This window comes from Festucalex cinctus, chromosome 4 (genome assembly GCF_051991245.1).
Source record: "Festucalex cinctus isolate MCC-2025b chromosome 4, RoL_Fcin_1.0, whole genome shotgun sequence".
Taxonomy (NCBI): domain Eukaryota; kingdom Metazoa; phylum Chordata; class Actinopteri; order Syngnathiformes; family Syngnathidae; genus Festucalex; species Festucalex cinctus.
In genome coordinates this window covers 19,374,663-19,402,192 of record NC_135414.1, presented here as the reverse complement: position 1 = coordinate 19,402,192, position 27,530 = coordinate 19,374,663, and the positions used below count along the sequence as shown (strand labels likewise).

The 27,530-nt window shown below is 39.3% G+C and overlaps 2 protein-coding genes across 2 annotated transcripts; one reads left to right on the top strand and one right to left on the bottom strand.

Moving 5' to 3' along the window:
* Positions 1–242: 242 nt before the first annotated feature.
* Positions 243–9,963, top strand: tmem255b (transmembrane protein 255B). The gene is made up of 9 exons (XM_077519540.1): positions 243–434; positions 1,552–1,694; positions 1,781–1,843; positions 6,620–6,709; positions 7,463–7,543; positions 8,079–8,164; positions 8,304–8,463; positions 8,543–8,689; positions 8,804–9,963. Exons 1-9 carry the CDS (start codon positions 371–373, stop codon positions 9,041–9,043), a joined length of 1,074 nt encoding a protein of 357 aa, XP_077375666.1. The 5' UTR covers positions 243–370; the 3' UTR covers positions 9,044–9,963.
* On the bottom strand, positions 9,832–27,418 carry gas6 (growth arrest-specific 6). The gene is made up of 15 exons (XM_077519538.1): positions 26,791–27,418; positions 25,397–25,557; positions 23,272–23,296; positions 23,112–23,174; positions 20,127–20,249; positions 19,225–19,344; positions 17,743–17,868; positions 16,389–16,510; positions 16,128–16,246; positions 14,335–14,524; positions 14,103–14,267; positions 13,232–13,400; positions 13,023–13,162; positions 11,973–12,171; positions 9,832–11,355 (listed from the first exon to the last, which is right to left on the bottom strand). Exons 1-15 carry the CDS (start codon positions 26,867–26,869, stop codon positions 11,204–11,206), a joined length of 1,953 nt encoding a protein of 650 aa, XP_077375664.1. The 5' UTR covers positions 26,870–27,418; the 3' UTR covers positions 9,832–11,203.
* Between the last annotated feature and the right edge of the window lie 112 nt (positions 27,419–27,530).

The window sequence follows — 27,530 nt, the reverse complement described above, 5'->3', positions numbered from 1 at the left end:
ACTGAGATGGAACTGTGGATGCTGATTGGCCTGCCTCTCTCTCTCTCTCTCTCTCTCTCTCTCTCTCTCTCTCTCTCTCTCTCTCTCTCTCTCTCTCTCTCTCTCTCTCTCTCTCTCTCTCTCTCCCCCTCCCCCTCCCCGCGACAAAGTTGAGACGTCTGGGCTCAGGTTCAGCTATAGTGAACGCTTCTTTCGGGGGCCAACATGTTTGAATGTGTATCATGTGTCGTTTGTGAGCGCGCACTTCGGAGGATGCAGTAGCTGTGGTGAATCAACAGGGACAAAAAAAAAAAAACTGCCTAAAAACTACAAGCGAGCTTGTTGAGATCATATTTTCCCTCCTTTATTCATTCATCTTGTCTGAGTCAAAATGCAACAGCCAGAATCTCGTCAGACCACTCAGCCATCAGACGCAGACATCCTGGATCCAGAAGGTACCTTATGATATTTGTTGTGTGAATTAATTTTACTTGAGTGGGAATGTGTTTTGATAGCGCACAAAGCTCTTCTGAAGACAGAAATCATATTTATTAGGAGTTTCGTTGAAAGCAAAAATGTTTGTAGCACCCTTTAATGTAATAAATTCTTGGAAATGTAATAAATTTGGTACTAAATTTCGTGGAAAAAAATGTAATAAAACCAAAAATATAATTTCACCAATTATCCAAAAATCCATGACAGATAATGTTCATTTTCAGTCCAATTTTTTCAGTCCATTTTGTGTTTAGATTATCTAAGACTGCATGTTATATACATTCATAGCAAAAATCGGAGTCTTAATTTTGGTTTTACATTTTTTCAAGTTGATTTCAACCCCCAAAGTGTAGTTTTAATACAGTCTGATTAAAATGGAGGTACGTGTTGGAATTATTTGACAGAGTTGATTTATTTAGTGTTAAACCAACTCTGTAGAGAGTTAACGAAGTTAGCTCCACCCACCTGATTACATTTTCGGTTTAAAAAAAAAAAAAAGTTATTAAAATGTTAGTGATGATTTTTTTGTACATTATTGGTAAAATTATTACGTTTGTGGGTTTTATTACATTTTTGTTAGCGTTAAGTGCAAATTTTATTACATTTACAGGAAGTTATTATAGGGTGCCACAGTGTTGAAATGACCAAAATGGGAGAACGACGCAGTTAAATAAATTAGGAAGCAGCCTTGAGGGTAAAACTTGCAACAACAACAACAACAACAAAAAAACACATCAAGATTTAGCTGCAAATCTTGGGTCCATTATTTCGGCTTGTATTTTAAATGTGATTTTATGACTTTGTTGCTCTCTGTTTTTATCTCACAAAAAGCAACTTCAAAAGGATAATAGAAGAATGAAGAATAGCTGAGGTTTCAAATCCAAACTCTGGCCTTCATTGGAGTTTGCATGTTTTCTCGCGTTTTCACTATAGCTTCCTCACACATTCCAAAAATACGCATATTATATCCATTGAAGACTCAAAATTGTTCTTAAGTGTGGATGAAAGCGTGATTGATTGTCTCCCACTTTTCTCCACATTGCCATGCCCCTGTTCAAGAGTATTTCCTGTCCACAGTTGCGTATGTGCGGAGGAAGAAAACAGCCCTGTGGGTGACTGTGGCTCTACTGATTCTGTCTCTGGTGGTGCTGACCGTGGGTTTGATCTCTGCCACTCGCACTGACAATGTTCCGGTGGCTGGATATTACCCCGGGATCACCGTGAGTGGCAAGCACTTCCATACTCGTACTTACAGTCCTTGCTGAGTTTGTCCAATGAGCAAAAATTGCTTTCTGTTACCATCCAGTTGAGTTTTGGGGCGTTTCTGGGCATCGTTGGCATACACCTGGTAGAAAACCGCAGGCCTATGGTAAGTGTTATCATTCTTGTTATACATTTATAATCCGTGTTGGTCTTCATTAGGACATTTTAACCAAACAGTAGGCCTATGCCAAAAATGAAAAGGATACATGTGCCAATTGTGCCATATATACTGGAAAAGCTTCTGTTCCTGTCATTACCTGTGTGCTTTACAGGAAATTGTTGACATGCGCAAAAATGTGATTACTCTGTAATGCGTCCTTGCTCTCTTGGGCGCTGGTCATTGTTCATGACTGCATTTGTGGTCAGTCAAAGAGATTCTGATTGGCTCTGTATTTCGGTGGCAAAAACAGAAATTCAATTTGCATTGGTTGTTTGTTGAGTGGCCTCGTTTCTTTGAGACAGCCACAAAGTGCCTGGATGTGTAATAGGAGGTACACAAATGTGATCGTGTTGCCAATTTATGACATGAAATGTGTACCTTTTTAAGCTTCTGGTCTCAAGGATTTGCAGTTTTTACTTTTTCATGATAATCTCCCTGAAATGACAGTTATTCCATGTGCCTTCTCTTAAAAAATTCAACATTATTTATGGTTTAAAAACAAAACAAAACTGAAAGTAGAAATATTTATTTATCAGACATTCCCTCTGCTGTCTACTGGTGAAGGCGAGTGTGTCTGTAGTGAATTTTTTATGTGGACTTGACGGTGTCCTGTGGCAGGTCGGATCTGCTTGTCGGTGTCGAGTGTTTGATCCAAAAAGTTGAGCAAAAGTTTGAAAATGATGAAAGCCTTTTTAAATGTACATTTGTCTATTGGGGTGTTGTTGAAGTAAAAAAAATAAAAAATAAAATAAAAAAAGAAAAAAAGAAAAAAAAAGAAAAAACGGCAGATTGGCAAATATGGCATGTTTTATTTCATAAAACAGTATACATTTTGTAAGGAATTCTTTAGTGCCCCTAATAAAGGCAAACGGGATAGAAAATGGGGGGACAAAACCAAAATTGTCCATCATATCACCCGTTTTTGAATTGGCTCCAAGGTTAGTTTTAAAATTGATTTAAATGTTATTATTAGTGCTGTGAAACACTTAATTAATGGCACAATTTCCGTAATTAATTAATCACGATTAATCAGGATTAATCACATATTCTACTTATCCAACAGCAGAACAAATTCTGCTTTTTCTCTTTGGTCCCATTTCAATCAATTACGTGGCTACCAGCCTCATCCTAGCTTGCGCTAAGCTAGTTCGTCTCACAGGTAAGGAGTCAAAATTCGTTAACTCCAATGGCCGAACAAATTAGGCTTTTCTCTTCAGTCCAATCTTAAATCCATTTAACTGGCTACTAGCCTAACCCTAGCTAGTGCTAAGCTAGTTCGCCTCTCAGGTCCAAGTCCAGGAATCCAAGTTTGCAAACTCCTTTTTGTTTGTTGCCAGCAATTGTTAGCCGGCTAACAGTGGTAGCCGACCAAATATTACTCAACTACTTTCAGGCGTCTGCTTGAATAACTTTCACGAATGTGCACGTACATATGGCAGACATAGTGAGAACCAGTAAAAAAAAAAAAAAAAAAAGACCAGTAAAAAAATGACAATATGTTATGACGCGTTCTGAGTCAAATGGGAAAATTCTGATTCGGTGTTTGTTTAAAAGGGGAAGTCAACCCGATTTTTTTTCTTTTTTTTTTTCTTTTTTTTTCTCGATATGTTCTATGCACCCCCACTAGCCTAAATATGGTTTTCTGGTTAATATTGTGTGAGTCTAACATCAATTAAGCAGCAAAAAATATTTATTTTTATCTATCTCTAGATGGCGGCCATATTGCCATTTGCTGTCGACTAAAGATGACATCAATGTTGCTCAGGTCTCAGGTAAAAGCCAATCACAGCTCAGCTTCAGAAAACAGGTGAGCTGTGATTGGCCATTGCCTGAGCCCTGAGCAACGTTCATGTCATCTCCAATCAACGTCAAGTGGCAAAATGGCCGCACCCTGAGATGGATAAAAATGGCTTGATTTTGCTTCATAACTCTTATTCCACAAATATAATATTAATCAGAATGTTATGTTTAGTGACTAGTGAGGTCACATATAACATATTATTGTCAAGAAATGTTAACTTAACTGCCAGTTGGCCATTATTTGAGTCACCACGTCCGCAGGGTTAACATTTTTTTTCAGTATTTATCAATTTCTCCTATAGTTTCCAATCACACTTATATTAAGATTATATCAGACACAGCAAAAGTTGTGAGTCATGATATACTGTACTGTATGGCCTCTGAATGTTTACCCTTTTTAACCATGATAAGCCAAATTACTGGAGGTATACAACATGAAAGAATACACTGACTAAAATGTACTCAGTTCATCAACGTAGAGGGAAAACTGCATGTGCCTCCATTTTAACTCATGCCGCTGGCTCCTTTTCGACACAGCGACTTTTACTTTATGACTGAACGCTTCACCAAACTGGTGTTCTGTTCTCACCTCTAAAAGGCTCTTGTGGACATGGCCACTATATTTCACAGACAAAAGCCTTTCCGGTCACCTTGCTGCATGAAGAGCATTATCGTATTTTAACCAACAGGCAATGGGATGTTGGCTTCTTATTACCAGTGTGCTGTGGTGCTCTGTCACTGGACCAGTGAGCACTGCAAAAAGACCTTGTAGTGACTTTAGTTGCAAGACATCATTTTCTCAAGGCAGCTTAAGTTGCACTTGTTACTTCTTTCTCCATTCTGCTTTGCATCGCTCATTTATGCACATGAGGGCTGATGAGAGGCGGTGTTTGGAGTGCGTGTTTTATGTCCTGACAGCTGGCGCTAAGCTAATGTGAAGTCATGCATTTGTCAGGCTGTATTGTCTGAGCTGCTGGCCTCATCTCCCGCTTGGAGGCCATAAAAGTCGAGGCATTTAAACAGCTAATGAAGTGGAGAGTCTGGGCTGGGGGCAGATAAAAACCCACCGAGAAAATTGTTATTCTTTTTCAGCGGGGCTCTATGTTCCTTCCATGTTTTATTATGTGCTTTCAATCAATCAACAGTCATCCACTTGTGTTATTTTTTTTTCTCAGAGCTGCAATCATATGACATAACGGGCGGTTCGTTTTAAGCTTTAGTTACAGAATCCGTCCTAATATGATGATGAAGTTTACCACTTGTTCACCTGTGGACAAAATTGTTGATACCCTTCCGTGTAGCCCGTAGGCAGTATCTTATTTTGAAATGACTTGGTCAGAACCATCAAAAAGCTCAAAACGAGGTCATAATACAGCATACGGGTTTTAAGAGAGAAAACTCACAATGTCTGCTGAAGACAGATGTAAAAATAATGATTAAAACATACACAAAATTAGCTACTGAAAGTCAAACGTTTGCTTTATTTTTGCAGTCTAAGACAAATGTAAAAAAATAAATAAAAATACTCTTAAAAAGCCATACAGAGCTGCTGTAACATTCACATTAGGGATGGTAAAAAAGTGCAATAAAGATTTGTTATTAGAATGCCACTAATGAATTATAGTAACTTTATCTTTTTTTTTTTTCTTTTTTTTTCTGCCACTCGTTTTTTTCCACTATAGCTATGAAATGTGATACTGACTATTGGAAACATGCAAACTGCAAATGACAAACTGACTTCAGAATAATTTATTTGAGTGTGCGAAAGCAAATGAGAAAGCGGCATATAAATCTGCTCCATTATTATTATTATTATTATTATTATTATTATTATTATTATTATTATTATTATTATTATTATTATTATTATTATTATTTTATTTTTATTTTTTTATTTTTTTATTGAGATCTTTCCACTTGACAATAAGCGGTATAGTATAATAATAAAAAGGTCACCTTCCTAAAATAATGGTCAAAATCTTTTTTTTTTTTTCCTTCAGAAAAATTAACCAAATACTGATTATATTAGACTTAATATTTTCATTTCACTGGTAGAATTGAAAGACCTCATTAACTCAGGATGTAGCACAGGTGGACAGCAGCCTGAGAAGTTCAGGCAAAAATAATTTTATGTCAAAACATGACATAGGTCATTATTGTAAGAGGGTGACGATATAACATATTAAATAATACATTGAAAAGGCTTAGTTTAAAATACATAAGGACAGCAGTTAATACAGCTCGGATGACTTAATCGTGTATACCGGTACATAAACACACACAACTGAACAACTGAATCAAATATGACTTGACTTGTGTATGTAGATTTAGAACCTTTCAGAAAATGAATAGTAGTAGTTGGAAGTACAGTAAATTATAAAACAGAATAAGAAGATGTATATATATCACAGTTCATTTCATATACCTGCAAATGATTCCACGGAGTATTTGAAAGCCACTTGTCAAATGTAGAGCAGGCACTGACCTGGTGGACTGATTGAACATTGACAGTAAATGATATTGAGATATACAGTAAATGTTATTACAAAGTTTATGATGGGCCATCTGTGACGGGGCAGCTGGGGCTTCTGAACAAATTGTGTGTGCACGTGCGCGTGTGTTGTCACTCTTTGAGAACATGAATCTTAACATTCGCCAAATGTTTCCTTTATCGCCCTACTGTCTTTATGTACCTACTATCTGTGTGTGTAATATGTTTGTCTGACCAAACATGAACTTGAAGTAATTTAGCTTTTGTTGCTATGTAATTCTGCTACCCATAGCCAGCTGAGATAGGCTCCAGCACCCCCAGCTACCCTTGTGAGGAACAAACGGTTCAGAAAATGGATGGATGAATGCTATGTAACTTTTGGATGTTATTAAACAATAAATTTCCCTCTCATTGCACGTGTTCTCTCCAAGCTGATGGCAGCCATCATCTTCATCAGCATTGGAGTTATCGCGTCCTTCTTCTGTGCCATCGTGGACGGGATCATTGCATCAGAATTTATTGTGAGTATGAAAAAGACGGAAAAGTTCTCAGGTTGTGGTCTAAAAAGTAATGTTAAATAAAACAATGCAACAGTTTCCATTAGTTTTGTATGTTTATTTTTGGTTTTTGGTTTTTTTTAAATACAGTTTCCCTCACCTGACTTCCTGTCCTGCACAAGAAATGTAAACAGTGCACCAACATAATGATATTCTCTGTTTGAGGACCTGGAAACGAGCAAAGCTCAGTATGGCCCATTAACCCGCAGTGAAATATTAAACATATTCGAATGAGTGTGGATGGACGATGAGGAGTTTAAAAAAAAAACATCCAGCTCTTAGCGCGGAGTCGCTGATATTGATCACGAAAGCTATCAGAGGCCTCACAGGACATGAGAATTTATATTCATTGCTCTTTCAAGCCTCACACAATGAAATCATTTAATGAGCTCATTCATCGTATCGTGCTGCTGCAGGAGGTCTGCTGCGTTCGGCGGAAAACGCCTGCATTCGCGCTAATGTGCGGGCACCTCCCCCCAAAAGGGAAAACCTGTAAACGTGGGACTGGAGGAAAATATTTGGGATCGTTTGCTGCACCAGGAGGAAGACTCAGTGGCAGACGATTTCATAACTATTTTGAAACTCTACTTTAAAACCTTAATTTCAAGCCCCAAGCCCAGGTGGATGCCCTGGGACCACCGCCCCATTGTGCACCCCTCTACGCGCCCCTGGGAAGATTTTAATGCAGTTTGTCTCTATTTTTGAATCTTCCCACAGGACATTCGACCTTTGCAAGAGGACATGTGTGAGTTTTACACCAGTGGCTCTGGCTATGCCTTTGACAGCCACTACACTGAGGTGAGCAGTTGTCCTTGACGTCAAGATATTTTCTTTTGGTACGACATCAAATTGTTGACCTCTCAGCAGGCACAGCATATGGAGTAATGGTAAGATACTAAAGGACAGAATTATATTTTTGACACTTCAAAAAGCGACATTTTATCACACCTTCTAATGGGCTGTTTGCACAAATCCACTACTTCCTGAACACACCAGTCCTTCATTTCCTGTCTTTCACGAGTGGACAAGCTGATTAATCCAGGTGTGCCTGATCTCAGTAACTACAACAACATTGGGCAGACACACCTGGATTAATCAGTTTGTCCACTCATGAAAGACAGGAAAAAACAACAACGTAGTATTCAGTTCAGGAAGTAGTCGAGCTATGCAAAGAGCCCATTCATAGACCACAACGAATGCGAGTACACGCCAAGCTCATTCCAACTGTTTTAATTCAGCGACATCTAGTGGTCGAATGACTTTACTGCAGTTACTCAAGAAACAATAAATGACGCTATAACGGTTGTTCGACTTGAATTCACCACCCTTGCAGGAGACGTGTGCTTCGTCGGACAAAACCTGCAAGCTGAAGCTGAGAAGCAACACTTGCTACTGCTGCTACCTTTACAACTGTGAGAGGTAACATTTGCATACAATTTCCATTTAATTTCATGTAATAAAGTAGTTTTGATTGTGGACTGTTAACAGGCCTGCATTAAACTGTAACTTGACTGCAAACGTTTAGGCTGTTCTTATGAGCGCTTTTATGTTTTTACAGCACAGAGTACCACCCCCACTACTTTGAGTTCACTGGGGTTAGCGGCTGTTGGGATGTGATCCACCTCCATCGTCTGCTGTGGTCCTCGGTGGTCCTCAACGTGACCGGCCTCTTCCTGGGAATCATCGCCGCCGCCATCCTCGGAGCCTACAAGGACATGGTATGTTACAGTATGAAAAATGGTGACTATTCCATGCTGCCACACACTTTATGTTCCATTTCCACTCCAAACCCTGCAGCAGAAGCCCGCTCCCCCGATGGCCCCAAGCCCAGCGCCGCCACCCCACATCCTGTACAACCCGACACAGCACATGCTCACCTACGCTGGCTTCTGTCCTCCTGGGCAGAATCTACCCGCCTACCCTAACTATCCAGTACCAGTACAGGTAAAGTGCAAATTGTCGCATTGTGAAGCAGCATGATTGCGTAACCGGGTCACTCACAGGATAACATTTTTTGAAAGTTTCTCTAAGGTACATATTGCCTCCTTCTTTCCTCAGACTACCAGTAGTTTCCAAGGACCAACGACCCCACAAATGATGCCCGATGGTGGTCCGGGAGGCACTTCCTGTCTTTCTGAAGAAACCCACAGTCAGCCGCCCTCACAAGGTGCCACCCAGATGTTACAGCAAGGGGGCACCCAGGAACCAGGAGGCGGATTCATGCTGACGCCCAATGCTCCGGTCCTCTTCAGAACCTCACACAACCCCTTTGAGAAACCGCCACCTTATGCCTACTGAACCGTCAGCCATTAGAAAACAAAGCATTTGTGTCTCTAATTTGTTTGCCTGAATTTATAAGACGTTTGATAGAAGGCCGGCTACTGCTAGAAAGGAGGAAGATGTCTTTTTAATAGTGAACGTAGCTCATGTGCTTTGAATAGACATTAGTTTATCAACTGACTGACATCTTCAGTTTCTTAGCAGATGTTCCTGTGTGCTCTCTCTGATGACAAATGCACTATAAATAAGGGCTTTCTTTCAAAAGGAATGTGGATAATACACATCGTGTCTGGTGAAGTCAACCCAAAAATGTTCTTTCCAATCAATGTTGTATCTAAACACAACATTCTGATTAATACTGCATTTGTGGAATAAGCAGCGAAATCAGCCTGTTTTTATCCATCTCAGGGGTCGGCCATTTTGTCAGTTGCCGTCAACTGAAAATGACATCCCGTTTTGACGGGGGTTTGAGCCTTGTATCCTGTTTTCCGGGGGATTTCAGTGTCAAAATGGCCACCCCTTGAGATGGATAAAAACAGATGGATTTTGCTGCTTAACTGATATTCCACTAAAGCAATATTAATCAGAATGCTGTGTTTAGACTAGTGTGGCTGCATAGAAAATAGTGTAAAGAACATTTTTGGCTTGACTTCTTTGGACGATTATATTGTCAACGAAGAACATTAGGAAATAAAAATTTTATTTAGCACTAGTAGTAGAAAATGCTGTGGATTAATATGTGTGAACATTGTCAACACATAAACACAACTAGTGTTTAAAAAAAAAAATCAATTTCACTCTTAAAGTTCATTGAACTGTTTATTTTGCTTTTAAATACAATTGTCACCCTGGAAGATTAAAACATAATTGTAGCATTTTGTACATTGGGCTGATATTTAAAAAAAAATAAAATAAAAAAAATAAAATAAAAAAAATAATTGGACATTACAACATAGATGATAAAAAAAAAAGAAAAGAAAAAAAAAGTATTCTGGTATCCTGGCATTCATTCATGAAAAACTAGAAAATGGTACACCAGAGTGAAGCCAAAATAATACTGGAGCCCTTTGGACCAACACAATGCTTCTCAGTCTCACATTCTTTGTTTGTTTGTTTTCCTGTATTTTGGTTTATTCAGCATCTACAAAATGAATAATTAAACAATTCAGTTTGTGAGTAGAGTATTGCTCTTAATCCAATTTTTGAGAGAATCAGCTATAGTTTATATGAAGAACATGAAGTTGAGACGATAGTAGTTGTTAAGCTTTGATGCAAAGATAACCTCAGTGAGCCGAGCCTATTGTACGGTGAGTTTCTGTCCTTCTATAAAGCATTGTACAGTCACATTATTTACACACTTAGTATAATACAGCGCATTTGTTTTCCTCTCAGTAGCTTGCATGGTATGTTGGATACAGCGGTCTTCCACTTTTGCAACGTCAGCCTCCTCTTCCTCTCTGGCTTTCTGAAATGAATCTGTCATTATCGGACCTGGTAGTTTTTAGCATTTACGTGATTTGAGAACTTTGTGCACCAGCGCAGATGCAAAGTGCAACTGTGACAGAATTCACCTGTTTTTAGACCACTCAAGTAGGCACAAGGTAGATTTTTTTTTTTTTTTTAAGGTTGCAGGTAGACATGGAGCAGGTGGAGATGAGCTTGTGAATATGGCTTCATGTTGCGTACCACGTCTACCTGCAACAATGTGCAAATATTTTCCAGAATATGCAAAAATGAGTGAATGGAGGAAGGACACAAATGTGAGGACTTGCTCAGTCTGAAATCATGTTGGACAGAATGCTGCTTTGGGTCACAGGTAACAGTGAAATCACAAAAAAAAAAGAAAAAAAAAGCCTACCTGGGCCTAAAAATATTCTTGAGAGCTTACAAGGTGAAACATTCCATCCGATGACTTCTGACTGATGAGGTGGACATTGTTGACTTATTATATTTCTTAGAATATGCAAAAAGTACTTGCTAGAGCTTCGGGGCAGCAAGCACCATTGTCACAGTCAAGACCATGGTACGAGGGCCCAGTAGGACCACAACACCTGCTTTAGATTTCATGACATTTTAATCTAATAAGTCGCCTCTCTACTCAAGACATGATATCTTATAAATATTCTGGAAACAATCTCCCCTGCTTGTGGATTTGCTTGGGCAGAGTACTGTGCAAGGTCACTGGTTAGAGTCCAGCAGGGGGCAGGAGTGGGAGCGGATGTCGTTATGTTTCAGGATGGCCTGGTCCAGGTCCAGTGTTTGTCCGTTCACTGTGACCTTCATGCAGCCGCTGAATGGAGCAGACACCAGCGTGGAGACCAGCGGGACATCTGACAAAGAGGTGACAGTCAATGTCAATGGTTACATCGATTTCAATTTCTAGTCTGTCATCCATAAGCGATTATTTTAACACCTTACTATACATGGTCGTTATATATATATATATATATATATATATATATATATATATATATATATATAATAATAATAAAAACACCCACTACCTTACTATACATTGTGGTTTAAAAATAAAACCGCATTACTAATATACATGGTTATTTAAAAAAAAAAAAAAAAATGCCTTACTATACATGGTCATTTTAATTGTTTGTTATAAGTAAATACCTCCATATCGTTTTTGACAGTAACATTTTCCAAAATTTCAAAAGATCTGAAATGCGAAAATTTTCACTTACAGTTTTAATATCAAAGTAAAACGAGTTCTCAGGGTCAACAGCATCTCTTATACTGTAAGTACTGAAAATTAAAGTAGTTCACTGAAGTTAAAACAGTTTTAAATTAATCTATTATTGCTCGACAGGGTGGAAAAAGTGCAGATATTCGTAAACATTGTCTGAAAGTCTTCATCACAATTATTTCTGAGTGAGGTTCGATTCCTTCTTTATGCAAACAAATGTACTCATCCGTATCTTCTCTCAATGCTCACCACCAGGCAGGCCTCCGATGAAGGTGCTGGACGATGAAGGAAGGTTAACCTCTGCATCTTCGCTCCGTCCAGGCTCCCCGTCGACAAGGAGCAGCGTGCGGTTGCCTGACATCTTCACCTCGATTTCATGACTCTCACCATCACAGAGGGGCGCCGGTGAGCTGGCGACGATGACGCCGCCTGCTGTTACCACAACAAACTAAAAGCACAGTTTATTCTCATTAAAGGCATTCCGGATTTTTTATTTTTTTTAACCCAATTAAACCCAAAAGTGTGTAAACACTGTTTTTAATACTTTGTTGTTGTTTTTTTTATGCAAGACTACACAGAAGGTTTTGATGCAGCTTCTGACATGAAGAGGTGGCATAAAGCAATGGTAGTTATTACAAAAAACGGCCAGCCGGTGGCAGCAGAGTATAAGAGATCAGCCAAGGCCATGTTGCAACAAGCTCTTTTTGACCATGTTTTCTCCAAGAATGTGAATATTGATGAAAACTTATAAAAAAATATATATTTGAATAAATATTTCAATGTTAACTCATTCAACCCCAGAAATGTATAAATACATGTTTTAATACTTTGTCTTTCAGTCCCAAAAACCTATTTATACGTTTTTTTTCCTCCGATTTTTATGCTGTAGCATACAGAAGGCTTTGATGCAGCTTCTGATCTGAAGAGGTCGCTTAAAGCAATGGTAGTAATTACAAAAAATGTCCAGCAGGTGGCAGCATAGGAGATCAGCTAAGCCAGGGCCATGTTGCAACAAGCTCCTTTTCCCAGAGTTTTCAACAAGTTTGTAAATAATGATGATACTTAGCTATATTCGAATGCAAATTGCTGCAAAACAAAAACAGATACAAACATACTTTTTTTTTTTCCTAATGAAAGAAGAGACTGTTATCTTTCTTTTGGTAGGTTCCATGATTTCATAGCAAAAGAACACAATATTCTGTGGGCCTTGCAAAATCAGTCAAAAGCCAGGAGGGAAGGGGATTGCTTCAGTGCAAATGGCTGCAAGTGATTGAGTTAAATGGTTTAGTCTGTACTTACGTCTCTCCATTCATCAGTGCCAGGGTGATAGTCAGCCAGAGCGATGGAGAGGGGGATTGTGTCTTCGTGAACGAGCGTAAAGAGCACCCCGATGCCGGTAGTGGGATAAAGGGTCAAGTGGACACTCAGGTTCTGGGACTCTAAGCACATACAAAGAATGTTCGATTCACAAAAAAACGTGAACGCACCACCACATACACACAGCTCACCATAAGTGATGTTGAAAAGCGCAAAACCCGTGCCAGGGTAATACGCTCCCGGATTCTCGGTGCTGAAACACTGAATGTTCTCATTAGTCATGATGCTTTCCTGCATCGACCTGTCTTCTCCGGTCATCCAGCGCCACTCCTTCATGCAGCCGTCCAGACGCGGGTTCACCTACAAACAAGAGCACAGGTTGAGATGACCAGGCAGAGCCCGAACAAGAATATGGATGAACAAAACTGCCACAATTAAACATAAATAAATAAATGAATACATTGAAAATAAAAACAGATGTAAAAAATATAATTCAAAAATTCAACACAAAAAATAAATATAAATGGCAATAAAAACATATAAATAGAACTAAATAAAAAAATAAATAAAAAAGATCACTCACCACGCAATTTGTGTTTATTTCCCCATTTATTTTAGAATCTCGTTTATTTTTGTATTTATTTTTACTTTTATTTATGGATATTTATTTTTAGTTGTCGTATAAATAAATGAATGAACAAATACATTGAAAATAAAAACAGATGTAAAAAATATAATTCAAAAATTCAACACAAAAAATAAATATAAATGGCAATAAAAACATATAAATAGAACTAAATAAAAAAATAAATAAAAAAGATCACTCACCACGCAATTTGTGTTTATTTCCCCATTTATTTTAGAATCTCGTTTATTTTTGTATTTATTTTTACTTTTATTTATGGATATCTATTTTTTGTTGTTTTTATTTCCATTTATATTTATTTTTTGTATTATTTTTTTTACATCCACTTTTATTTTCACTTATGTGTATTCATTTATTTATTTTTAATCTGGCAGTTTTGGTCCTCCATCGAAGAAAGGCGAGAACAAAACCAAAACCTTGCTGACGAGGCTGCCCTCCTTAAAGGGGACTCCGCCCACGGTGAGGTTGAGCTCATGCATGTCCTTCTTCAGCGTGAACAGATCACCGTTAACTGCAATCTTCATGACGGCCTCCCTGTCAATCTTAATCACCAGACTCCGCCCCTGCTCCTCGACCGAAATCTGGTTGGAAAACGGGAAACATTCTGATCAGAACTGACGAGTCCACTCGTGATAAGAAAGCACCAACCTTCCTCCATTGGCCGTCGTTGACGACGGGTCCGCTGCTGGTGACCCTGCTGACTGCGCCGTACTTCAGCTGCAACTCCAGTTTCCCGTGATGAATTGCGAGCACTATCCAGGAGCTGTTCAGGTGACCTCCGGCAAAGAAGATCACACCCTCCGAGTCGTACGTGCGGAAATCAAACTCTGCGGAAAAACTGCAGCAGAATGAGTTGTAAGATTGATTAGGAGTGGTATTACATAAAGAGATGGAAGAAATACTTTTTTTAAGCTACTAAATGCAGAATATTCAATTTCAAATCACTACTGCCACCTGTTGATGAATAATGAAACTGCACACATGCCACACGCCCTTCTTCCACATGACCTTCACATCTGCACACAGGGGCGGGTCATTTGAACCTGAATCCAGTCTGAAAACTATTGGCCTGAGGCTTGCAGGAGTACCCATTGTAAAAACCTAAGGTGTTAATCTACATGTTTCAGTCATAAATGCCATTTGGTCAAATAAAAAGACTATTAGAAAGATATTTTTGGCCAAATTGTTACAAACAGCAGCTATAAATCATTGATTGCTACTTTATCTTACAAAGTGATATAATCTTCTGAAAAAAATTAAATCTTGAGAGAAAAAATTGCCTTAAATTGACCAAAATGTAACAAAGGTAGCTTTCGAATATTTCGAATAATCAGGCAATTCTGACAAAAAAAAAAATATATATATATATATATATATATATATATATATATATAAATAAATGTTTACTTGGCGAAAAGAACAATTATAAATAAAAAAAGACAACAAAAAAATCCACTTAATAATGATCGACCAACTGGTTTTCACTTCTACATTTTTTTTATTTAAATTTAAACTGTGCTTAGCATTAAACTATGTTCCTCAGGTCATGTGACCAAAATACTCAAAATCAGTGTGAGAGAGTACTGTAGTGCTGGGTCTGCCGCATGAGATCCTCGATTCCGCAACTCTCAATATTTTCTATGAATTTGTATACATTAAAAAAAAAAAAAAAAAAAAAAATGCATTTTAGCTGAATAGCTTCCAAGTGATGTGACCTGTCGAGTCAAAATCAGTGTGGAATGATAGTGCTGTATCTTCCCTGTGATATACGACTAATTTTCATTGCAATATGATAGCACAATGATGACTGGTTGACATGCATCTCAGATTCTTTCATTTCCAATTCCAGGTGACGAAATTACGACTATCCAACCTAAAACTAACTTCACCTCGGTATAGTTTGTGACAGTAATATGAACGGCTGAAACACATTCTGAAAATTTAGTCAAGTCAGCTGTTATGCCATGACATGCTGCCGGGAACAACTTCAAAATAAAAGCATTCCAAGGCATTTATCTCCATATAATATTTGGTAAGGTAAGATTTATTCTGAAGTTCTCACTGCATTGGTGGCATGTTGCCAGATAGTGTGTCATATATTCCCCACAATGTAAGATTACTTCACTGTAAAATCACGTTAGTGGGATAAATGTCTTTTTAAATAGCATTGCGGGCCACTAAAAAACAGAGTGTGGGCCACAAATGGCCCCCAGGCCGTAGTTTGAACATCGGCGGGCTAGTTGTTTGTTTTTATAACCACCAATCAATCAATTAGCATTGCAAGTTCAATGTGGTGTCTCTTGAAGAGAGCACTACCTTATATGTACTGTATCAAAATGTAAACTATTTTCCATGTACGTTAAAAACAAACCAGTGTGAGATTTTTCTCATACTTTAAAACGTGGAGGAGTCAGGAGACATCCATCCAAACACATCCTCACCCAGTGTTGATCCTTCGACGGAAGCGCAGCCTCATCACCGGCAAGCCGTTGAACATGCGGCCCAGGTAGAGAGAGCGAGAGTTCCTCTTTAGAGCCGGCGTCATGCAGGGAGTAATAGCCTGCAGGAAAACAACCACGGTGTCACTCAAGCGCGTTTGGCAAGCTACGACACGCATCATCGTTTGATGTGTTTCACTGAACGAGAAAATTGTTTACATGTTGAATGAGCTGAGAACAAAAGGCTGGTTATTTGTATTTCACCTTACAGCTCCTGAGGTCCTGTTCCAGCTTCATGCCCTGACGCCCGTCGCACAAACAGCGGAAACTCCCCAGAGTGTTGAGACACTCTTGCGCGCACACACTTGCCTCGCACTCGTCCACATCTGGGAAGTGATAACAAAAGTGGAGGAGAGCAAAAATGATGACTGTTGCAACAACGATTACAAGTGAATTCAAGTGCAGAATTCAATCAAAACATGGGCTCTAAAATATAAAAAAAACATCGGAACTGGCTTCCTGTCACCATGCTGAGGAATGTAAACAACACTCGTATCAAGTGGGATTTGATGTGAACCGAGCCGTTATCTTCCCGCCGCACACAAATGACCTTATATGGCTATAATAAAACGTGATCATTCTCAGAGGAGGGACACTGAGATTACGTAAAGTCTCTTTTCACACAGAAAAGCAAAATACCAAAAGAACAATGACGTCACTAAGATAAATTCTAAATCATCAGTTCTTAACCTTATTGGAGGTACTGAACCATACCGGTGTCCACCAATTAAATAAAGTATGATTTTTTATTTATTTTAATTCACGACATAGGTTTACTGGTGAACAAAATGTACAGGGAAAGTTTTCATCATCATTAGTTTTGTTACCTAGCTAATTGCTAATTTCAATTACTACACTCCACAATTACAAAATCAGCATAATCGCAAACAAAAATAAAAGATTATTAAGAATTTTGAGTTGTTTATACATCTGCACCTTTTTTTTATTATTTTAAAATGACTAATTTTTTTTTTTTTTAAACTTGCACGATTATAGTGTTTCAAAGAAATGCATTTGTGTTGATATTTTTAACATGTTTAAACATTTTTTTTGTACCAAAAAACAAATGATTGTCCTAATCATTCAATTATTACCAAATTAATCATAATTAATATTTTGTTCATAATCAAGCAGCCCTACTGTCTCCCATCAATCAACTCAGCTGAACTATATTTATAGAGCACTTTAAAACAACTGCCACTGTTTTCTTAAGATGGAACCCAAGAACAGCAGATCCAATGAAAACAGCAGAGTCCCCAGAATTGAACCCTGTGGAACACCATACGTTACGTTATGGGAATTTTTATTGCACAAATTCATCCGACTCCAACCACTTTATTTTATTTTTAGCTTAACATAGCATCACACGACTGAGCCGAAACAAACTGACAGCACACGGAAGACAAATGACCTGTTACCTACTTAAAAGTATTTCTCTCAGTTCTCTAGCATTCCTTTTCTGACCCCACAACACAGCTGCATCAGCGCCTGCTGACACTGAAAGCTGCTCCTCCAGCAAGACTCATCAAACCTGTGCGCGTGTGTGTGTTATGCTTACCCACGCAGCTCTTGCTCTCATTGTCAAAGATGTAGCCGGGGTCGCACAGACATTCATAGCCTCCCTCGTTATTCTCACAGTGGGCTGATCCACACACGTTCATGACGTCTTTACACTCGTCCACGTCTTTAAATAAAGACAAAAATGTAGACAGTTAGGGAACAGACAATTAACAGTGGCATTGTTTTCTGAGTAATAACTAGGACCCGACCCATATGATGGTGGATGCCGATACCAATTTTTGGCAGAAAAAAAACTTAGATTAACAGACCGATTACCGGTAATTAAAAAAAAAAAAAAAAAAAAAAAAAAAAAGCATATGCAAATGCATTTCAGCAGGTATAAATGTTAAAAAAATAACCTTCTTTTATGGTTACCAGTTTCCCCCCCTCCCAGTGCGAAGCTCTCTCTTGCATAAAAATTATCAATTAAGGGCGACACATACAGCAACTGTTGAAGAAGAAACCAACATTAAAAACTAATTTTGTACATTCCCCCCCCCCAAAAAAAAATCAACTCACTCAAAATGTGAATATAATTGAGATACTTTTTGTCCTGCATAATATTTCAAAGCCACAAAAAAATATATAATAATAAATAAATATTTGTAGTATAGGGACCGTATAGCAGTATAAGAACATAAGTGAAACTAAGACATATCTGAAATCTAGTGGCGAATGGTGATATTACAAATTAAAACTACAGTCAGCCCCTGCATTGTCAAAGTTCTTCACCCACAGCTTCGGATATTTGTGGATTTTTTTTTTTCTTCTTTTTTCTTCCATTTTTTTTTCATATTTTTGTTTTTTCTTGTTTTCTCAAGGATTTTTAGCCCAATGTCCTAATGCTTTTCATGGAAAATATATAGTGGCTGTTCATCAGCGTTTTGTGAGGAATATTTTGGGTTAAAAAAAAAAAAATCCGATGTTTCAAGGGCCACAATCGCTGATTAATCGGTCACACACTATTCACTCATTTGCTCCCAAAAACGCATAAATATTTCCATTTTAAATGTTTTAAGCGTCCCAAAGATGTATTTACACGTCTTTTTATGATAGAGCATACAGAAGGCTTTGATGCAGCCTTTCAACCGCTGAGAACGGGTGAAGCAATGGTAGTAATTACAAAAACGGCCAACAGGTGGCAACGGAGTATAAGAGATCAACCAGGGCCATGTTGAAAACAAGCCGTTTCCCCACAATTCTAAACAGATTTGTGAATAATGATGAAACTTAGCTAATTTATAATGCTAATTGCTGCAAAACGGAAACAGGCAGAAATATACATTTTTTTTCCTGATGAAAGAAAACACTCTAATCTTTCTTTTGGTAGGTTCCATGCTTTTATAGCAAAAGAACACAATATTCTGTGAGCCTTGCAAAATCTGTCAAAATCCAATAAAACAGCCGGGAGTGAATGAGTTTATCACTACACACGAGCAATTTGAACACACACGCCATACACGCACGTCTCGTTGCTCACCAACGCACATGTGATGTCCTCGCAACATGTAACCTGGCTGACAGTGGCAGTGGTAACTCCCCATCGTGTTACTGCACTCGTGGTCACATCTTCCGTTACTCTCGCCGCACTCGTCGACATCTGCCAGAGGGGAGCGGAGGGCCAAGTTGTGGGAGTTGTTGGGAGTAAGCAGCAAAAAGAATATCATGAATTATTTTGGGCTTGTGTAATTTAACACACAATGTTGCATTTCTCAACTCCTGTTTTTGCTCAGCGAGTACTAAATACTGTTTTTGTGTTTGGGACTTGAGAATCCTCTCCAGTGGAAAAGACCCAAGTAGACTGAATCCTCCTTGATTTCCACTCTCGGTAAGGTGGTAAGATGAGTCACGGTGGAAAAGTGTGAATTGAGTGGCTGTGGAGCATATTCCCCTCCAACTCACAGTGTGCACTCTTTCCAGTTTGTGCTTCGAGATTTTCACATCTAAAAGTGGAAGCCTTCATGGTCGGCTTATTCAGGGTAGGGCAGCATCCTTCCCCTCATATCTATTACACACTATAATAGGAATAGGAATGAATGTCAACCTTGTTAAAGTGCCAAATAAAAACTGTTTGTTTGTACTCCAACTAATTCATGTAAAATGGCTGAATAAAAATACCGGTAAGTATTTTGATGAGGCCCGTCTTGTTACTTATCAAGATTAGGCAGGCAAGGTTCGAGACTTCTTAAAATGTGCAAGTTTCCACGTTTGTTGTTGAAAAAGCTCCGCAGTAGAAATAGAGCACAAAAGACTGCGTGAGTGCGGTGAAGCCAAGCGACAGCTGTCAACGAGGTCACCGACATGACACTGCGTGCTATGCGCTGACCTCACCCCCCGCGCACTAACGGCTCAACATTAAATCTCCCGTGGCGATGACAGTACCTTGATCACAGAAGTCCCCCGTCCAACCTGAAAAACAGTGACAGAGGAAGGAGCCCTTTTTGTCCTCGCAGCGCACGGTTCCTCTGGAGTTGCAGGGGGAAGGCGAGCACTGGTCCGGAATGTCTTGTGGGGGGAAAACAAAAAGTGCAAAACATATTTGGCATTAGACTGACACTCAGATTTATTAGAAAATAATATTGGACCAGAGCTGCGAGCAGCCATAAAAGGACCCTTGCAAACCTGGCCACGTTGGGGTACTGTCAAATAGGACAAGAACCCTCCAAATATGAATGGTTTTGCTGAGCTTTAAGTGTGTGGAAAGTTTTTGCCAAGGTTTCGCCGTTCAAAATGGTAGACTTCCTATTAGGGTTAGCATGGGGGTACTTTTGTAGGTTTATAGATATGCCTTCCAAGCTTCGTTGAAAATTTGTAGAGGGCACTATTGACCCATTTATTGAAAATTGCACAAGAACTCTCATGTGCAATTTCATGAGTTTTTGCATATGTTGAGACCCCCCCCAAAAAAACAGTATCATTTTTCTTTGCGAACAGTGCGTCGCCACGGCAACAGCATACCACAAATTAAAAAGCTTTCATATGTTTTCATCTTAAACATATTAAGATGAAACACCACAAGCTTGAAGACAATTGAATGAATTCTGCAGGAGGAGTTTGATAAAATACGACCCCTGGAAAAGGCCCCAAACAATGGCGACAAATTCCGAAGTAGATCAAAATGGTGGAATTCCCGTTTGGTGTCTTGTGAAAAACACTTATGTTCATTTTTGTCATTTTTCTTACATTTTTATGTTTAGGGGATGAAACTGAATGCAGACATCCCAAAAAGGTTTAAAAAAAAAAAAAAAAAAAAGGACGCGTTTTTCACAGGACAGTGACAATATGGCTACAAAAATGCTTTTTTTTTGTACGTCAGGAGCTGTTATAACCTTGCTCTTGCAAGATGAATTCTCGCGGTATTTGTGAGTTCACATCTCCGGAGAATACCATCTTGTACCGCTCCCGCAGATAACTGCCGTTCCCGAACCAATCACAGAGCAACATTGTGTTTGGGGGCGGTATATGCAACAGAAACCAGGAAGCCAGCGTCGACGCCAGAGCTAACAAACAAACTTAACATGGACGAATGGACGCTACAATTAATTCTGTTCTCGCATAATTACTCACCGTTTCCTTGTTGAACAGCGAGAGGCGCTTCGTGCATTTCTAGCTGGTAAGATGTTCGTGCTTTTCCCCCTCGTTGACAAGAACGATGAACGGACACAAACGCATTTTCATCCGTGGCCGTGATTGGTTAAAACAAACGTGTAGAATGTCGCATCGTCCAATCAGCTCGAATTATTGTAGTGAATGTCCCGCCTTTTTCCGACGAAATTACTGTGGAGCGGTACCATCTGGTTATTACCAGGTTAGCCATTCATACAACTGGGAACGGTTCGTTAAGAAGGAATTTCAGAACCCATTATTTGATGCCCCGTCCCTTTTATAAAGTATGTTGGAAAACTGCAAAAAAATAAAAAAAAATAAAATAAAAAAGAAAAAATCCATTGATGTTATCCCAGGTGTTGAGATGGTACAGTTTGAAGTCAATCGAGTTAAAAGTCTAGGACAAGGGGACAAAAAGTATGACCACTATAAAATGGGCCAAAATTGGACATTCAATCAAAATACTCATAGCTCACTTCCTGTCCTTTTTCGGGTATGGCTAACTAAGTCTTTTTTTTTTTTTTTTTTTCCCCCGTCTCGGTGCTACATGTGACACCCAATTTTCATAGCCATAGGTCAAATGTAACGGGACTATTAAACCTCTGTAGTAGGCGTTACGGACCAATGGTTTTTGTACTCGTGTATGTCAACTTTAAAATATCTAATTATCCACCAGGCCCAAAATTTGGTGAGTTTTCAAGAAGAATAATTACGAAATAATCATTCTTCCGGATCGCTGCTCACTAATTATGAGAAAACAGCAAAACAATTCTCTGCCTCAATTCAGTTCTTGTTTTAGTCTGTGTGCCCTCTGGCTCATAAGAACATATTACTCCACGACATGCTCAATTCTTTGGGGCTGATATGTGTAAAAAAACAACATTGTTTTCATGTGCTTGCAGGGGGAGTCTGTGCAAGTCTGTGCAGGCCAGCTTGCGATCAGAGTGCGAGTGAGTGTGTGCAGGGCCTGCACACAGCACAGATGCTGGTTCAAGTGTACGAAATGAATCCCACCCAGTTTCTAAACAGCGCAATGGGAGTTCTATCTGCAGATTTGACATCAAATTTGAAAAATTACACTTGCTTGTTGGCAGCAGTCTCAACATAACAATAACACGCATACGACTACCAGATGTGTGCAGCTACTGAACTTGAGTGTTGCGTGTGCAATGAGCGCAGCCAGACGAGGAAGAAACGAGCCAAAGATCTGTTTCTCACTTCTGATAATGCGCCGATATCCCGCCAACAAGTATGCATGACATCATTTTGATGTTAACAGAGGAATGCCAATGTGTGTTGTGAAGAAAAGGCGAAAGGTGGGAGAGGCAGAATATTGTGCTGACATAAGGAGAGAGGAAAAGGAGAGCTGTTGTCTTTAAGTAGCACAACAGCTGAGTCACAGTCCTCCATCCGCGTCACTCTACTACACTGATGCAGCAGAAATCTCAAACCCAAGTCACGTAAGACGAACTCGCGTCATCTCTGACGAAGAAGGCACCTGAATAGCCAACGAGGGGCGTCATTCAGCAATGTGCTGCATCATAATGCTGCAACGTTACTCATGCCAAGCACAGATGATAGGAGTCCATTTAAAGGGAATTGGGTTGTGATATTTCCTACTGCAGTATTCACTGCTGCAATGCAGCCCGACTACCCCACATCTTCCAAATAAAACCAGGTGACTCACTAAGGACGTCAAATTAGGTCAAAATAATTTTTTTTTACAATTTCTACACACAGACAAGTCAACATGAAACCTACTGTGGACGCAGGTGATCAAATCATGTTTCTTCTTTGCTGAACCTCCAAACCTCTCCAAACAATCTGAGCAGGAGAAGAAAAGCAAAAATATGAAAAGTAAGAAAAATGTTATGTCAGTAAAGCTCGGCATTGTGGATGGCGATGGCAAAATACGACTTACCTAAATACTTGGGATAGAAGTAATCCTAAAGAAGATGAAAACATGGAAACAGTACATTTTAGATGCATAAACATTATTAACAGAACATGTTAATTTATGCCTTAACATTTCTATTATTTTTCTTAAAACTTGTGTTACCGTAAAATCCCATGTATAACATGCACCCGTGTATAATACGCCCCTTCAAAATCACCCTGAAAAAGTATTTGTATGTGTATAAAACAGTCCCTCAATTTACTTTTATTATCGGAAGGAATCAGAAGACTCATAACATTTCAATAAGGTGTAAATGCTTTTAAATCCAGGTTAAAAACTATTTTCCTTTCACATAACTATGATTAAGGTCTTCCAAAGAATTTTTAAAATAATGTGTTTTCAAAAATCCAACTCTTATAAATTTTAGTAATCTGTTCTTCATGTCTTTACTTTGGTTTTGAATATTAAACATATTTATCATTTCATTTGCTTCACTTGCACAAGAAAATGACATTCAACACAATAGTTAGAAAAATTCTGCCTTTACAAAGGTAATAGTGCACAAGTTAATGAAAATATGATAACTTTATGGCTTGCTTTCTCCCTGCAAAGGCTGGCATCCATCGCCAGAGGCATCCTGAGAATTCTCTGAATTCCTGATAAGGAGCAGCAGCATCATCATTGCCTCCCAGCTGTAGCTGTAACTGTAAAATCTGCCAGAATAAGTCACAGATTCTGCTGCAGTGTTACTTTGGAAAGCGTCCGAAATTAGACATCACCAATATTTCCTTAATAAAAGCTCAAGTCGAGCCCTATGATTTGTTTTGGACTTTTATGAAAGTTCAATCCGGATTCTCAATCAGCTGTGGTACATTTTTATTGATTTTTTTTTTTTGGGGGGGGGGGGGGGGGGGGTCTGTGTCTGTTGCAGGGAAAAGTCAATGGAATCACCCCTTTCTCTTTGCACAGCCGGTGCTTGCAGCAGAAGACTAAATTGCAGCGTCATGGGTACGTTCAGAATGAAGAACGCACCTCGTTTTGACACTGCAGTCTTTGTGTTTGATATTGCAGAAAGCTACATGCGCAAATAAGCCGGTCACAGCAGCAAATTGTGTTTGTTGTTCAAACTCTACAAGATAGAAAAACTATTTGACCTTTTCTTAAACTCTCTGTTTCGGCTTCAAGGTCTGCCCATGGCATTAAGCTGACTTAGAAATACTTTCAGTAAAGTAAATATATGACAAAACATGGCTGAGCACACATCTTCTGGGTTATTAACATTTTGGGAGGAAATTGTACGTGTATTCTATTCACATGACCTGCACACTCATGAAAGCAGCGTGGACACTAATGCTGCTGTAAATGGCTCCGAGCGCAAGCAGTGTGATGGATTGTGTTTGTAAAACAGAGTGGGAGGGAATGAATGCAGATTAGGGACACATGACTGAGCAGAATGAAAACACGTTTCTCAATCTCAACCAAGATTTGTTCTAAAATAGGAAAATAAGTCAGGAGCTGCCCGAGTAGATGTGTTGGCAGGCATGTGATGACATAAAAGGGCCACACACAAGACATTTATTACCATCCATGAATAACGGCAAACTAAGCAAAGCAAATTCAGTTGGAACAGTGACATTTATTCCCCATCAAGAGATGATAAGATAAAATGACACGCATGTGAAGTGACTGGGAGTATGAGCACCGCAGCATTTTGCAAAACGCTGCATAGCATAAACGACGACTTAGTCATGCTGACTCAATGACCACCACAGAAACCGAAGAGAAACGATATTTTTGAAAAACATGCCCATCAAATCCCTTTCCAATACTATCTTGCTTGTCAGCACTGACGGGAGCATCAACACCAGCAGCTCAGACTATGAATCAGCAGTCACTATAAAACTCACACCACTCATGCCAGAAGTCTTAAAACAGAGTAGAATGCAGATTTGGGTCATGATTGACGTTTATACACTGTAAATAGGACACTCACTCGCTGGTCAAAACATTAGAAAATGCTGCAAATTCCAATTGAAAAAAATATTTAAGCATTACGCTATTAAACTACGTTCATCGCACACTAATGCCTCAGACAGAAGAATTGCCAACCCGGTTCTGAATCGTGATCACAACTATTAAGTTTACTCACAGTCTCGGGGTCATTTTCAAACACTTCTCTGGCCTCCTCCTTGGAACACTTCTCTTCCACACACTCCCTCTCCAAGTGGCCTTGCTTGGTCTCCTCAAACACTTGGTTAGCTCTCCGGTGTCTGCTCAGGAACTGGTTTGCCTTTTGGTGTGACAGGGAGACTGGACAGAATGAAACAAAACATCAGAGGTGAAAAAAGAACTCATACTCTGCATAGAAGTAAAAGTGCAGGTACTCGTGTAGAAAAAGTGAAAATGTCTAAGTACTCTCAACTCATTTACATTAATAAAAGAGGGTTAAAATATTCACAAAAGGTACAACTACTCAAATCTTCTCAATCTCTATTAATTAATAACAGTTCAGAACATTATTAGCGCTTCAGAATGTGAACAAGGTTGGTGACCTCGCATGAGTAATGACATCCGATTTCTCGAACGCTGCAACTTTCTCTGTGCATTCAAGACATGTAGGTCTAGCACTGTGCATACAAGAAAAAAAAAAAAAAAAAAAAAACATTCTGTCTCCAGTTTTTCTTGAACTTGGCAGTTCTCACCACAAGCCTTCCTCTTCGCGGTAGGTTTTTGAAAAAGACATGACTGGGACTGGGTGCCTGGATATCTTTTCCTTCTACTTGGTGTCACTTCTGAATCACGTTTCACCAAATGCTGAGTCTCGTTTTTGCCATGAGTACATCAATCACACAGTTGGCATACGATAAACCCATTAAAATTGAATTTAACTGTTAAATTTACTTCCAAATTCATATTTGCATGTAATTGTAGCAGTACGGACTTACATATCTTTAATTAAAGTTAAGATAAATAAATAAATAAATAAATAAACTAAAATAAAAATGTATTACACTTTGGTGTCAAGTTGGGGGCCGCAAAATATCACCCTGTGGGCTTGCAGATGGCCCTCGGGCCGCAAGTTTGATACCACTGCCCTAAAATGCCAAGATTTCAAAGGTTGACTTTGCTCTTACTTTTCTCTATTTACATGTTTTTTTTTCCAGATTGTGTCATCCATAGAGAATGAAAAAATTACAATCCTATTTTGTCAAAGTAGGCAGGATAGAAAAAAATGTCTTCAAATGGAAGGTTTAAAATAAAATGCCATAACTATACATATAATAAAATATTTGTATTGTATTTCGTTACTCCCACCACAGCAAAAGAGTCCACAACGACACACATTTGGAAACAATAGAAGGTCAGGTAGCGTGGAGGTGCCCCCTACGGTGATCCTAAGCTCCACCGCGTGGGGGGCTGTTCGGGGGCACCGTGAAGGACGCCAGTGTTTGTTTTACCACAACACAAACGTGAGGAGACACTTAGCACTGCAGTCTGCAGCATGCCAGTTAGCCACCTACTAGCATGCAAGTGTTTACTTACTACTACTGGGGGAGCAGCGAGCGGCCAGCAGGATTAGCAGCACGGCCGATGCGAGCCACTTCGTCCGGCTCACACGCATCGTGTAGCCGCCGTGTCCGCACCGAGCACCGTAAACTTTTGTCTTGGAAAATTAAAATAAAGTCCTCTCTCTCCCTTGTTGCCTCTTGCGGCTGTATTGCTGTAAATTCGTAGGTAGCGTCAGGTCTTCAGGTACTTCTAAAATGACCGCCGAGGTGTGTTGGAGGCTAAACAGCCGTCTTCTCCCCCCGCATGTCTCTCACTGCTAAAGCCGCCGTCGTTGTCCTCTGGCTGCGGTTAGCTCGTCTTCATTGCGGTCCGCACTTCTTGTCCTTTGGTTCCTCACCACCTCCTCCTCCTTATACACTTGCATGCGTGTGTGTGTCAACGAGTTACTGTGTGGTGTGCGAGCGAGGCTGCATCATTTTTGTTCAACGCAGACTCGCACTTCTTCATCTTCCCTCCTCTTCAAAGCGTCAAACGGGAATGAAGGTTTGGCGCATTGGCAAGGAATGCAACGCCCTGGGATTTGTGATATAATTTTGTGTTGAACATGTTGCATATGTTATACGGGGTTAATTTCCATGGGTCAAAAATGTCTGTGGTGACCCACAATGGAGAGACATTCAACAAAAATGAAACCTGTGAGAACAGCTAACATGTTTCTGGATTCAAAGGAGTAATAGACATGAAAGGGATGAAAGAGTAGCTTGCTGTGTAAA

What these genes read in the sequence shown, in the direction of transcription:
- tmem255b (XM_077519540.1), top strand. Translation starts at nt 371, where the DNA reads ATGCAACAGCCAGAATCTCGTCAGACCACTCAGCCATCAGACGCAGAC. An exon ending in GATATTACCCCGGGATCACC is followed by an intron (nt 1,695 to 1,780) that starts GTGAGTGGCAAG and finishes GTTACCATCCAG; the next exon opens with TTGAGTTTTGGGGCGTTTCT. An exon ending in TCATTGCATCAGAATTTATT is followed by an intron (nt 6,710 to 7,462) that starts GTGAGTATGAAA and finishes ATCTTCCCACAG; the next exon opens with GACATTCGACCTTTGCAAGA.
- gas6 (XM_077519538.1), bottom strand. Translation starts at nt 26,869, where the DNA reads ATGCGTGTGAGCCGGACGAAGTGGCTCGCATCGGCCGTGCTGCTAATC. An exon ending in AGGACCTCAGGAGCTGTAAG is followed by an intron (nt 16,247 to 16,388) that starts GTGAAATACAAA and finishes GTTTTCCTGCAG; the next exon opens with GCTATTACTCCCTGCATGAC. An exon ending in CGTCGAAGGATCAACACTGG is followed by an intron (nt 14,525 to 16,127) that starts GTGAGGATGTGT and finishes ATTCTGCTGCAG; the next exon opens with TTTTTCCGCAGAGTTTGATT.